We start from the raw sequence: 14,454 nt of genomic DNA, 5'->3' as shown, positions 1-14,454 counted from the left end.
GAATCCATGGATGCAGAACTCACAGATATAAAAAGAGCAGATCGCACATACAACAGTATGAGTACTAGGAGCTTACAAATAATAGGATATGGGCCTGGTGTGGTGACTCTTGCCTGTAATCCCAGCATTTTGGGAGGCCGAAGTGGGAGAATCCCTTGAGCCCAGGAGTTCAAGGCTGCAGTGAACCGTGATTGTGCCACTGCACTCCAGCCTGGGTGACTCTGTCTCAAAAAACAAAAACAGAACAAAACGATATGGTCTCTGACCTCAAAGATCTTAGAACTGTTTACTTACTCATCTCCCATGAGCAACTAATTTAATCTGAACCTCTCTTCCTTCTTAGGTGGAACCAAAAAAATCCAGTCATCTTCACTTGAGCTAAGCTATCATCTCATTTTATAGAGACAGTAAAGAGTATTCCACTTATTTTTCAATCCAAATGATTTCCATAAATCTGAGTCTTGCTGGAGAAGTGTGTACGACAGCATTTGTGTCCCTCTTCCATTAGTGGCTTTGTGTGGTGGCCTGTCAACAGCTCCTCGCCATACACGGCTGTTTGAAAAGAATCACAGTGCAGAGCCTCAGCTGCTTATTCACTCTTCTGTGCACATTTTCTACCTCAGCAACAGCAGCTGCAGCTGCTGCCTCACTGTTATTATTCATAACCTAGCAACTGGTTGAACAGATTCTGTGGAGAAGGATTTTTACTATCAATTTTTTTCTAATGGGAGCTAGGGTGAAGAAATATGCTATAAACACTCATTCCAAATAAATCCAACCCAGTTTTAAATCTTTTGTCTTGTACACAAAAAAGAATTAAGATAAACCTACCTTGTTCATATTTTAGGAATTCTTTATATTTTAGCAAATTTTCCATCCTAGTACAGAGAAATGCTAATACTACACAAGTGGGAATATGGAAGAGGTAAGAACCTGAGTGTGTGTTTCTGCCACAACATTCAGAAGAAAACTTCAAAAAAGAGGGTGATATATTTTATCTAACCCTTTGAGACTGGTTTCAACTGAAAAATAGAAGGCCTTAAAAGATACCTGGTTAGAACGGAACAGACTTGAGGTCAAAGTTCAAGGAACCACACAGCCTCACTTACAATCATGGCTATTACTTAAAAATAGGGTGAAAAAATTTATAGTTAGGATATTTTTCTTCATTTTCACTGACATGTGTAAGAAGGGAAATCGGACAGTAAGAGGTTAATTTATAAATTCACAATCTGTGGTGGTTGCTCAGGACCTGCATTTCAAAGCAGACATGTAATCTTATCAGCACACACACACACTACTCAAAGCTTGGAGGTTTCAATTTAATTATCTCCCCACTTATAAAACCGAATCTGCAGGACATCCAGATGGAGCTGCCCAAGAGGGAGATGGAACTACAGATCTGGGGCTTCAGAGAATGTGAGCTCTGCAACTGAGTCTCAAGTATCAGAGAAGACTAAAGATGTAGATCAGTGGTTCTCAAACTTGAGCGTGTATCTTACTCACTCAGAGAGCTTGGTAAATACGAAGTGCTGGGCCCCATCCCCAGAAGTTCAGATTTGGCGGGTCTCGGGCAGGTCTGCATTTTTAACAAGGTCTCAGATGATGCTGATGCTGCCAGCTGGGAGACCATACTTTAAGAACCTCTGGCTTAGATAACCCAGGAATAATTTATAAAGAAGGGAGAGACAAATGTGGAACATCTAGGAGGGGCCCAGAATGAGGATAGAAGGGGGTCAGACAGGGAGAAGAAACAGAACCCTCTGCAAGAGAAAAAATTTGTTACTCTGTCAATTATTATGTGGCTAAGATTAAGTTGGGAAAAAGTATCTACATTTGTTAATTAGCAAGCTTTTGGTAACCTTTAAGAGTACAGTTTCATCACAGTGGTGGAGGCGGAAGCCAGATTTGCAGTGGGCGACCAGGAAATTTAGCTATGAAAGGGAGGAGGAAGGCACAGGAAGGGCTGCTTGGTTTATTTGCTGGTTTTTGCAAGTCTGCAGGCTGAAGTTAAAAAAACCAGCAAGTTGGGCTGGGTGCAGTGGCTCACGCCTGTCATCCCAGTACTTTGGGAGGCCGAGGCGAGCAGATCATGTGAGGTCAGGAGTTGGAGACCAGCCTGGCCAACATGGCAAAATCTCGTCTCTACTAAAAATACAAAAAAATGAGCTGGGTGTGATGGCAGGCGCCTATAATCTCAGCTACTCAGGAGGCTGAGGCAGAACGGCTTGAACCCAGGAGGCAGAGATTGCAGTGAGCCGAGATCACACTACTGCATAGACCAGGATAATCAGTGAAACAAAAGGGCAGAAGCAAGAGCCCTGTCAATACCAACTCTTTCCTCTGGTCTCCTTTTACCCTCCTTGATACCTGTTTTGCCTTATTTTATGAAGAGATTTAGGTCTTACTGTTCCTCCTATACTGTCACCTTCTTAATAAGGCTTTATGGTGTCTCTCTTTTCCCTTCATTCCACAGTAGAGTAGGTACCAGTAAACATCCCCCACAGGCCAGGTGTGGTGGCTCACGCCTATAATCCCAACACTTTGGGAGGCCGAGGTGGGCAGATCACTTGAGCCTAGGTGTTCAAGATAAGCCTGGGCAATATGGTGAAACCTCATCTCCACTAAAACACAAAAACTAGCTGGGCGCGGTGGCATGCTCCTATAGTCCCAGCTACTCAGGAGGCTGAGTCAGGAGGATCACTCAAGCCCAGGTGTTTGAGGCTGCAGTGAGCCATGATTGTGTCACTGTACTCCAGTCTGGGTAATGAGGGAGACACTATCAAAAAAAAAAAAATTCCCCTAAAGTATCTATAGATATAAGTTGATAAAAACTCAGACCACTAAACATATATTGGATAAGGTATAGAAAATGAAGAAAGTCTGTATTTATAGGATATTAAGAGACAATCTTGATAAAATTCGAGCAGAGGCTGACTAAAGGGGACAAAATCATGGGGAAAGATGAAGGAAAAGCATTCCTTCATAGCATGACACGCTCCTTCAAAAGCATTCCTTCATATTTTGTACTTCAACTTACAAAAGCCCTCAGGCACGAATGCATTTGGCATTTTAAAAGACACAGCAAGGAGGCTCATGAAATTGGATCTGACTTTGGGGCAGGAAGTGGTACAAGACTAGGTCGCAAAGGTAGCTACAGGACAGATAATGAAGGATTTTGTAGGCCACGATAATTGTCAGATTATAAATGGTATTCAAAGCTATGAGGCTTTAGGCTTTAGCCTCCTAGCTTTGAATCTCACCTGGAGAATAAAGGTACTCCAGTATTTGGAGATCAGAAAGATGGAACCAGCAAAGACCGCAGACCAGGTAAAAAGAAACCAGGAGAGGGTTCCAGAAGCTAATTGAAGCCAAACTCAATAATAAACATTTTCTCTCACCAAAGTAGCAAAGATTAAATTAAAATAATCAATGCTGATGAGAATGCTGAGACAAGCATGTTCTCTGGAAGGTGGAGTGCAAACTGGTATAACCCTTTGGTAAATCAATTCATCAAAGTGAACCAAGAATTTGAAAAACATGTATTCTTTAACCCAGTATTGTGCTTGTGAGGAAATCTATTTTTGAAGACTAATCCAAAATACTAAAATTTTATGCATATTCATAGTATTGCCACTGATTGTTTTAAAAATTGCTATGCTGTACATCACATAGGAAGAGTCCATTTTCTGAGTATCTGCGCTAAGGATAGTAGTTCCCCTAAGCCAATCTGGCATGTCATCCTTCTTTCTCTCATGTCCAACTTTATTTGCCCCTTTGAATTGACACCTCATATCCCCATTTCCTTGTTGACAAGTCACAATTTACTTATTTCACCTGGTTGTGTTAAAACATGAAATAGGCCCTAAGTGCACAACGGGTCTCCAGGAATCATTTTATCCAATCCCTTATACTCAGGGAGGTGACACCACTTTACTGATGAGGCAACAAAAAGTGAAGGGAACATGACTTGTTGGAGAACGAACAAAACAATGTTTAAGGTCTCCTGATCTTTGCACGTTACATGGGAGATTTAACAAGCCTACACACTCATATGCGAAGTGGTTACGAGTCCTCAAAATTCAGAGAAACACCATAGTTTTGTAAAGACCGAACACAGACAGATGCATTTTTTTTAAAGAGCAGTCTTTTTCTCATTATCCTCTCATTAATTCGAAGAGTATTTGCTGAATGCTTACTATTTTCCAGGCACGAAGAGTCCCTAAACTCAGGTGTAGTGGGGAAGACTACGAGTTAAAACATATAACAGAAGTTATGGGAACAAAGATGTGGGGGATTTTATTACAACCAGAAGTATCTTTCTTCTGTCTGATTCAAAGAGCTTTCTTCATTCCTCTCCTTAAAATACTTGCAACAGGGAAGGCATCATCTATGAGATAATACAGGGTGAGTGCTGAAGGACACACAGGAACTCATCAAGTGACCAAAGGAAAGCCTAAGTGTTGCAGGCAAAGGCAAGAGCATGTGCAAAGAACTTGAAAAAATCCATTTTCCTAATACCTAAAGCATAAAGAAGGCAGTAACAGGAAGTGAAAGGGAAAACAAGCAGAAACCAGATTACAGAGGTTCGCATACATCATGATGGAATCACGTTTGCACAAACTCATCCAACTGTCTAAACTCATCAAACTGTACACATTGAAGGTGCAGTTCTTTGTTATCAATCATACCTCGACAAAGCTGTTACAAAAAATAATGTGGTCTTCCAGACACTATCTGGCACCCACCCACACACTAACTTATTGGAGTCTTCAGGGATCCACTTGGTAGTCAAACAGCACGGCGAATAGAGGAACTCTTTGGCATAAGAGGATCATGGGTTCAAGTACCAGCTCTGCTACTTTCTGGCAGTATGACCACTGGTGAGTTACTCCCCCTTCTTTAGTTTTTTATCTTACTCATAAAACATGGTAGCCCTCACATCTCAAAGAAGCCAGGAAGATGAAATAGATCAAGTGGTCAACAAATGTTGTCAGGTATATATCAATTCATTAACAAAGAGCTCAACTTTATGTACGTATCTCTCAAGCAGATAAATGGTAAATAGGGATATACCACACCCGCTCCCCCACAAAAGGGGGGTCACATATACTCTTAAAACCTAAATATTAGTAAATTCTAGATTCACTGCAAAGCAATGACTTAATTTTGGACATCCAAAATACTCCTGGTAGGCTTCTGTGTACAAACAATGCAAAATTCTCAATTAGCAGCAGATCTATGAAACAAAAGTTGGTAGTTACTGCATATTCACCATAACATCATGATATGTGCTTTGTAAGTATTCCCATCTAACCCTCAAAATCACCTTTTTAGGGGCACTTTTATTATCCCCTTCCAGGTAAGAAAACCGAGTCATGTCGGTCAATTTGTAATGTAGTAACAGAATGAGTAAATGTGGAGTCTGGAAGCTGCTTTAATGAAGGGAACAAGGCAAGTGTGACTAAAGGGACAGGGTGTGATGACTTCTACTAGATGCACGGTTGAGCCATGAACTATTATCGGAAAATACACAGGACTAATGAGATTATGTTTACATGCAAGTCTCCACTACTAGAATGTGAATCCTTAGGGGCAGTTATTCAGATTCATATCCAGCTGTGAGGGATCCCCAAGCAGTACATATCACCCATCTCACTTCATTGGGAAAAACTCAAGACCACCACCTAGACTTTTCTCCATTCAGAACATTAAAATATATTTTTCTGAGACAGGGTCTTGCTATTACCCAGGCTGGAGTGCGGTGACAGCAATCATAGCTGACTGTAGCCTTGACCTCCTGGACTCAAGTGATCCTCCCAACTCAGCTTCCCAAAGTGTTGGATTACAGGTGTGAGCCACTGCGCCCGATAGTTCTTAACACTTAGTAAATATGACTAGGTCTTTGCCTTACACAGCCTCACCCCGAGAAGGTAGCAGTAAGAATGACTGTGTACAATCTCAAAGGTTGGATAGAATCGATTTGGGGATGAAATGGACTTAATGCCTGTCAGCAAGATTGGCGAGGATACGTTTCAAGGACCCATGTTTGTTAAGTAAACGTTTCCAATTGAATGGTATTGTTTTAATATATCCTCTCCAAAATTCATGATGAAACTTAATCCCCATTGTTGCAGAGAAATTGCCGTAAGTCATGAACCGCTGGTAGAAATGTAAAATGGTAGAAAACGCTCTGGAAAACAGATTAGCAGTTTCTCAGAAAGGTAAACATGCAACTACCGTAAGACCCAGCAACTGCACTCTTGGACGTTTATCCCAGAAAAATGAAAACTTACATTCACACAAAAACCTGTACATGAATTCTCGTAACAGCCTTAAAAACAGCTAACTATTGGTAATAACCCAGATGTCTTTTAGCAGGTCAAATGACTAAACAAACTGTGGTACGTTCATACCATGAATTGTACTCAGCAATAGAACTACACACAATACATGAAACAACTTGGATGCATCTTCAGGGAATCATGCTAAGTCAAAAAAGGCAAAGGGACACATCTAGCTTACATGATCCCTGTCATTTCCATTCTTGAAATGACAAAAAGAAATGAAGGCTAGCTTAGTGCTTGCCAGGGATCGGTGGGGGAAGAGGTGGTCTGACTACGTAAGGCAACATGAGGTATCTTGTGGTGTTAACTGTTCTACGTATTGACGTCATGCGTTTTTTTGAGTCTCTCTTGATTCTCCTGCCTCAGCCTCCAGAGCAGATGGGAGTACAGGCACTCACCACCACGGCTGGCTCATTTTTGTATTTTTGATACAGACAGGTTTCACCATGTTGGCCAGGCTGGTCTTGAACTCCTGACCTCAAGTGATCCACCCACCTCAGCCACCCAAAGTACTGGGATTACAGGTACGAGTCACCATGCCCGCCTATTATCAGTATCTTGACTGTGAAACTGCACTACAGTTTTGCAAGATGTTATCATTGACAAACAGAATACAGTGTACAAGGAATCTTTATTATTTATAACTCCATGTATATCTGCAATTATCTCAAAATAAAATATTCAATTAAAAAAAAAAGGAACTCCCATTGTGGAAGTATCAAGAGGTAAGTGAAGGCCAAACCTTCATACGATACCAAACCTGCCAGCACCTTTATCTTGGGACGTCAGAGCCTCCAGAACCACCACATAAGCTTCTACTGCTTACCCAGGTCTGTGGTATATTGTTACAGCAAGACAATGGCCTAACACAAATGCTATTACCACTATTATTTTCTGAGTTGTTTCATGCATGGTCAAAGCAATTTCAAACTAGTATATAACACACAAATGGATACTTTAAACAATGTGTTTTTTTAGGGTTCAAAAGCAAACTCTGGATCCTGAGCTTAACTGTAATGCAACAGATTATATCCCACTTATTTTTGTAATTTATTTTATATGGCCTGACACAGTGGCTCATGCCTGTAATCCCAGCACTGGGAGGGCTGAGGCAGGTGGATCACGAGGGCAGGAGTTCGAGACCCAACTGACCAACATGGTAAAACCCCGTCTCTACTAAAGATATAAAAATTAGCTGGGCACGGTGGCATGCGCCTATAATCCCAGCTACTCAAAAGGTTGAGGCAGAATCGCTTGAACCCAGAGGATAGATGTTGCGGTGAGCCGAGATCACACCATTGCACTCCAACCCGGTTGACAGAGCAAGACTGTCTGAAAAAAAAAAATTACTTTATTTCTTCCTTGATGATTTAAGACTATCTTCAAACCAGTACAAATATTTCATACATAATACCTGGCCATTTTCTAACCACCTGAGTAATCTGTTGCACAATAAGCTACCTTACATCCTTCAGCAAGGAATACATTAAATTTGAATAGGAAAGACATTACATAATGAATTAGGACACAACTAAAATTTGCTTTAAGTATTTCTTTGGGGGAGAGGACATCACACTTCTACTCAATGAAGAGAAACATTTTTCAGCCCAGAGGTCTTTTATTTTTTTTTTTTTTTAACACCTATTATGCCATGAATTCATAGGGAATAGGTTCCAGCAGCTCAGGCTCCTTCCCATTGGTTCTCACAAAGTGTGCTTCTCTGGGTGGAGCAGGCTATTAAAGGAAAAAAAGGGGAATAAAATAATTACGTGAAGTGTTAAATCTCAACCTTAAAGTGCTCTCAGGACCAATGAAATATACACCAAATTCTCACCTGGCGCTTCAGTTGAACCCAGGTACCTTTCTCTTTGGCTTCTTTCTTTTTCTGATCATTTTCCTTCACGCGTTTCAGGAAGCTATCTCTGCTCTTAGAATGCTTAATGTGCTCAATACGTACATTAATTCTCTTGGCAAGAATCTTGCCCCTGAACAGAGCAGAAATTCTTGTAAATGCTTTATCAGAAATGTAACAGAAATATAGAAAACTTTTTGCAGTTTCATTTATTAAACAAACCATGAACCTTTTATCCAGATACGACAAATCAAAAAAGTATGGCTTGATTACTTTACAATCAATTATTAATCATATCAGAAGAAGCCTTGCAGAGAACATCCCTACTTTTAACTCTCTTTGATGAGATGACAGCCTCTTAAACTCTAGTAATCTAACCCAAACCAGATTGCTAATAAAATTTAAAATTTTCTCTTTTTATTCTACAAAAACTGCTGGGCCGGGCACGGAGGGTCACGCCTGTAATCCCAGCACTTTGGGAGGCCGAGGCAGGCGATCACGAGGTCAGGAGATAAAGACCATTTTGGTTGACACAGTGAAACCCCATCTCCACTAAAAATACAAAAAAATTAGCCAGGCGTGGTGGTGGGTGCCTGTAGTCCCGGCTACTCGCGAGGCTGAGGCAGGAGAATGGCATGAACCCAGGAGGTGGAGCTTGCAGTGAGCAGAGATCCCATCATTGCACTCCAGCCAGGGTGACAGAGCAAGACTCTGTCTCAAAACAAACAACAAAAAAAACTGCTTGGTAACAAACTGTGTTAAGACTTTCCAATACATCTGTTTCAATTTGTTTCCTCTGACAGGATACAAGACAAACACCCAGTTTGCCTGAGTTTTAAAAGGATATTTCCTTTGCCCCACTTGAATGACCAATAAAGACATAAGTCCAATTGGCAAAGTGAAAAGCGGGTATGAGGGAATACCAGTTGGCTGCAAAGAACTACAACACTACTTACTTAACTTGTTTGTTTACAACAATGCCAACAGCATGCTGGGTAACGTTGTAGACTCTCCCAGTTTTGCCATGGTAACACTTGTGGGGCATTCCTTTTTGAACGGTACCCATTCCCTGTTAAAGAGACAAATACACCATCATTTCCCTTTCCTTTAAAAATCTGACTTTAAGTAACTAAGATATTCTAAGATTTCCTTTAAATGGCAACTCAAGAGCTTTCAGAGCCGGTGAAATGTGTTTTTCACATTGCTTCAAGCAATCAAAAAAAACCAATCATCATTAAGCTCTAGAGTGCCAGGATACATTTAAATACAGACCACAGAACACAGCTTTCACTACGAGGGTTTTTAATCATAGTAACGGTAATCTTCATCAATAGTTAAACTTTGCACTAAGGCATTCCCTTCCAACGTGACAAACTCATAATTTCCCACCCTACCACCAAATTTCCACTTGTTAACTCCAAGCAGGTGATGAGGAAAATTTAAATTCTGCTAAGAACAGCACTTTAAAAAATCCATTCTAGGCTGTGCGCGGTGGCTCACGCCTGCAATAATCCCAGCACATTGGGAGGCTGAATTGGGCGGATCATCCGAGGTGTTCGAGGCCAGCCTGACCAACATGGAGAAACCCCATCTCTACTAAAAATACAAAATTAGCCAGGCATCATGGCACATGCCTGTAATCCCAGACATTTGGGAGGCTGAGGCAGGAGAATCGCTTGAACCTGGAAGGAAGGCAGAGGCTGAGGTGGGATCGGGCCATTGCAGTCTAGCCTGAGCAACAAGAGTGAAACTGTGTCTCAAAAAAAACAAAAAAAACAAAAAAAAACATTCTGTACTCTTACAGATACAATATACACTAGTATTTGAATTCCTACACTAGATTAAATCCAACTTTTCTAACTTCGTAGTGTTATTTTCCCAATTTTATGTTTACCTTGATGTCTACGATATCACCTTTCTTATAGATTCGCATATACGTGGCCAAAGGAACAACTCCTGCAAAAATAAATTTGGTATAGTGAATACTAAGGCTACAAGTCTAGAGTAAAAGAAATGAAATCTCACTAGCTTTTAACACATCATTTTTGATGGTTACATGCTTAATATCTTGCCAATGGATAATTTCTCCCGAAAGCAAAATCAGCCTACTAAATTACAACCTTTCTCCAAAGTTTAATCTTGCATCAATATTTAGTCACAAAATTACCATATAAACTTCATGCTTATTTATCACAAAATAAGTTGGGTAGACGCTAGTTATTTAATGCTATTGATACACATTCTCTGAACTACAACACATGTTGAACACAACAGAACACAAATGTGTGCCATGCTTCTCTCAAGGAAGGTAAACCTACTTACCATGTTTTCTAAAAGGCCTAGAGAACATATATCGGGTGCCTCTCCTCTTTCCCTTTGTGTTCGTCATTTTGGCAAATTACTGAAACCAGAAAGCATAACAGTCAAATGCAAATGAAAATTGGCATTTGCCCCAAACCCCTGTAATTTCAAATGTTTGCATGTCAGTAGCAAAGTGAGAACTGCAAACTGAAAGCTGGGTCACCAAGCAATTAGTTCTGTTGAAAGGTTAAAAACCCATTATTTTAGCAAGTTAAGATATTTTGGCAAAACTGTCCAAGTTCTACAATATCAAAACTCTTAAGCAGCAGAACTTTTTTTTTTTTTTTTGAGACGGAGTCTCGCTCTGTCGCCCAGGCTGGAGTGCAGTGGCCAGATCTCAGCTCACTGCAAGCTCCGCCTCCCGGGTTTGCGCCATTCTCCTGCCTCAGCCTCCCGAGTAGCTGGGACTACAGGCGCCCGCCACCTCGCCCGGCTAGTTTTTGTATTTTTGTTTTGTTTTTTGTTTTTTTTTTTAGTAGAGACGGGGTTTCACCGCGTTAGCCAGGATGGTCTCGATCTCCTGACCTCGTGATCCGCCCGTCTCGGCCTCCCAAAGTGCTGGGATTACAGGCTTGAGCCACCACGCCCGGCCAAGCAGCAGAACTTGATACGAGAATCTAAACCAGTACCCTTTCTCTATGAGAATATAAAACTACAACAGGACTTCTACCACACTCTATCTGTAGACCCCAATCTAGAATGCCAATGGCATGTAATTACTAACTATAAGATAATTTATTGGAGAACACAATAAAACAGCCTTACATTTTTACGTGAATTAAATCTTTCTTGTCAACCAAATTTTCCGTGATGGTGTATCTCAAACAGCATCTATTTATCAGAAATCTCAAGTCACTTCACATTTCGGATTACTTACTACGAAATGTATACAGGGTAGAAGAGAGGGGAACCCAGGCTTTATAATCATCGACCTAAATTTGACATAGGCTCTGCCACTTACTAGCTGCGAAACCCACATTTCATCTCTCATCTTCATTTGTGAAATAGGGGTGAACACTTCCATAACTGAGATAACATCTACAAAGAACTCAGCAATGCATGGCCCACGTAAAGTGCTCAGTAGTAACTGGCAGCTAATTTATCATTATCTAAGAATTCACCTACATGTAGGCATTTAGAAATTAACCTTTCCTTTTGTTTCCCAAAAAGGCCAAAACAATAGTTTTGATGGCTCTTTAGTCATTACAGGGCAGAAGTGCCATTCCTGGCTATTACTGCTACCATAAGGTAAAATACAGCAGTCAGGCTTAACGTGTTGACAACATTCTAACACAATTTGGTTTCTAAATTTACTAACAATCCTTTAAGAATGGCTCCCAAAGTACCATTTGTATAAAAACTGTATAGCAAGGAGACATGTTTCACCTAACTCACCAAAGCCAAACCACTGTTACAATGGATGAACCCTTTAAATGCCAGGTACCCTATTCTAATCCCCAAAGCCTTTAGATGTGTATAAAGTTCCACAAACTTGGGGTAAGTTAGTATACAAGGAGTGGTACTGTGTAGATTCAAGTCACTCTGTGGAATCACCAAGTGGCAGAACCAGTTAACTCATTCCTGATTCCAGAGCCCTTAGTCCTCCACTAGATTCACCTTTCTGAGTTTGGAATCCATTTTCCGCATGGATCCCATAAACTTAAAACTGAAAGCACTTTTCAAAACGATGCTTTACAGTCTGTAACAGTATTAAAATCATGGCAACTAGGATTCACTATGAAGAGCAATCTGCAGACTGTTAACATCCACAAACTGACAAAATGATGAACTACGGCTAAATGTTGCCCTTCACTCAAAGCATGCTGCCCTAGAATTCGCAAAACATATCTCCTCTGGGTGCAAATATTGGTGTTGCAACGTCAAAACACTTTCCCTTCGTCCAACCACCATGTGGGGTCAAAATTTTAAAATCAGTCGGAAATCGTCTTATGCATTAACTAAGAGCAGTGAAATTTCACTACCCAGGACGACTCCGGGACCCACTCTCCGACCAATGGCCCGGGTTTTCACACTTGCAGGCCTCACAGGAGATTAAAACCGACGCCTGACTCTAAACCCATTCCTACTACCGCTTAAGTCCTCACCCAACACCATCACAAGATTAGGAATAAAAACGCCACACTGAAGAGAGTTAGAAAGGCATCAGGCCACGCGGCCCCCACACGGCCTATGTGATAGGGCCACCCACGGTACCGGAGATGCAGCCACGGGGACATAAAACGAAGTCTTTTAAAGATTAACTCGAGTCACCTCACCCAAAGCGACTCAGTGTCGTCTTTCTCGCAAATGTGCCCCCGCAGGGCCGCGATATCGCAGTCCGGTTCTCAGCCCACGGCCCAGGCCCGACCCGGCGCACGCTGCTCCCCGTCTGGCAGGACGTGGTTTAACCCGCCCATGCCAATGGACCTCAAACAGGTTAGACAGTCTCCCCACGGTCCCAATGGACGAGCTCTGAGGCCACAAGGTTGCGCTTCAAGTCTGTCGAACACTTAGCGCCCGGGAGCCACGCGCAGGCCCTACCTGGAAGATGGCGGTTCCGGCCGAAAGGAAAGAGGCGGGGCCGCGGCGCGCGCCTTACAAGGGCCTGTGGGCTGCCCACGGCGCTGCCTGAGGGAAACGCCAACCGAAAGCGACTCCTTTCTAGGGAAGAAGATCGTCTCTGAGAACACAGGAAGTCTGTGAGGATATTTTCCTTTCTTGCGAAAGAAAGACCACCGGCCAACACAAGCCGACACTTGTATCGTGTCAGACAGCCCGGAAAGGGGCCTTCAAGGACGACCAACAGGACGCCGACGACCCGAGCGTGCTTACGCCGTCCTTTGCGTCACCGCCTACGCCGGAAGCTCCCGTGTTTCCGTGCCTCCCCGGGGAATACTGCGGGTGGAGCTGCGGAAAGTGCTAGTAGTAGTTGCTTATTTGTTTGCAGAAATAATTGCGTGGGTACGAAAGTCAAACGAGAATGAAGCAAGTATATTATCTAGTTTCTATGTCTTTAAATAGTTTATCCTCCACACGTCTAAACATACGCACCTGCTAGTAGGTGCGCAAACGTTAAAACTTCTTTGGAAAGCAATTTGGCACAATCCAGTATAAAAAGATTTTCAATTACTATACCCTAGCAGAGTGCTACCTATACGCCTTGTAGAAACTTTGGTAAGTGAACGAGGATGTATGTGACAGCGCTGTCGGTAGAAGCAAAAAATTAGAAACGTCCATCAATAAGAGAATAAATACCTTATGGGATGTTAATTAGGATGTAGTATTATACGCCCATAAAAGAAGACTGAACTCAGATATGTGATGAGGCAAAAAGAGAAGGATGTGGAAAAATAAGTAGTATGACAATTCATGTGCATTCAACTCTAAAGCTTGTAAAATAATGCTATATATTGCTTAGTTATGTATATATATGTAGTTAAAGTAGTCAAGAATGCAAGAGAATGAAAATGAAGTTGAGAAAAGCGGTCATATCTGGTAAGGAGGGGACAAGAAAGGGAGGCTTTAACTGTATTGGCCATTATTAAACCAGATGTTAAATATAGGGGTGGCCATTGTTTTATTCACTACACCTTTAAAAATAGGTATTATTTTATTAATGTAGTTTATTTTTAAGGGTGTTTTAGTTTTTTTTTAAGTTGCGATAATCCCATATACAAAGCATCCAGTTTCCCGTATTATTAACATTTCATGCTAATATGGTACATTTGTTGCAATTAATGAACCAATATTTTACACTATTAACTAAGGTTTACATTTTATTCAGATTTCCTTCTGTTTTACCCAATACCCTTTTTCTGTTCCAGGATTCCATCCGGAATACCACATTACTTTTAGTTATCATGTCTCCTTATATGCCTCTTGTGGCTGTGGCAG

The 14,454-nt window shown here is 41.5% G+C and overlaps 1 protein-coding gene and 2 non-coding genes across 5 annotated transcripts; all 3 read right to left on the bottom strand.

Moving 5' to 3' along the window:
* Positions 1 to 7,676: 7,676 nt before the first annotated feature.
* Positions 7,677 to 13,386, bottom strand: RPL21 (ribosomal protein L21). Of its 3 annotated transcripts, XM_025364449.1 has the most exons (7): positions 13,102 to 13,321; positions 11,326 to 11,391; positions 10,522 to 10,600; positions 10,094 to 10,155; positions 9,156 to 9,268; positions 8,182 to 8,332; positions 7,677 to 8,081 (listed from the first exon to the last, which is right to left on the bottom strand). In XM_025364449.1, exons 3-7 carry the CDS (start codon positions 10,586 to 10,588, stop codon positions 7,992 to 7,994), a joined length of 483 nt encoding a protein of 160 aa, XP_025220234.1. In that variant the 5' UTR covers positions 10,589 to 10,600; positions 11,326 to 11,391; positions 13,102 to 13,321; the 3' UTR covers positions 7,677 to 7,991. The 3 variants fall into 3 exon arrangements, with proteins under 3 accessions (XP_025220234.1, XP_025220233.1, XP_025220235.1); XM_025364448.1 differs by lacking the exon at positions 11,326 to 11,391 and having other exon boundaries at positions 13,102 to 13,386; XM_025364450.1 differs by lacking the exon at positions 11,326 to 11,391 and having other exon boundaries at positions 12,837 to 13,109.
* Positions 8,985 to 9,111, bottom strand: LOC112611189. The gene has a single exon (XR_003116572.1). It is a non-coding gene; the product is annotated as a small nucleolar RNA SNORA27 (small nucleolar RNA).
* LOC112611178 lies at positions 9,368 to 9,440 on the bottom strand. Its single transcript, XR_003116563.1, has one exon. It is a non-coding gene; the product is annotated as a small nucleolar RNA SNORD102 (small nucleolar RNA).
* Positions 13,387 to 14,454: the final 1,068 nt, after the last annotated feature.

This window comes from Theropithecus gelada, chromosome 17 (genome assembly GCF_003255815.1).
Source record: "Theropithecus gelada isolate Dixy chromosome 17, Tgel_1.0, whole genome shotgun sequence".
NCBI lineage: Eukaryota > Metazoa > Chordata > Mammalia > Primates > Cercopithecidae > Theropithecus > Theropithecus gelada.
This window is presented reverse-complemented; position numbering and strand designations above follow the sequence as displayed.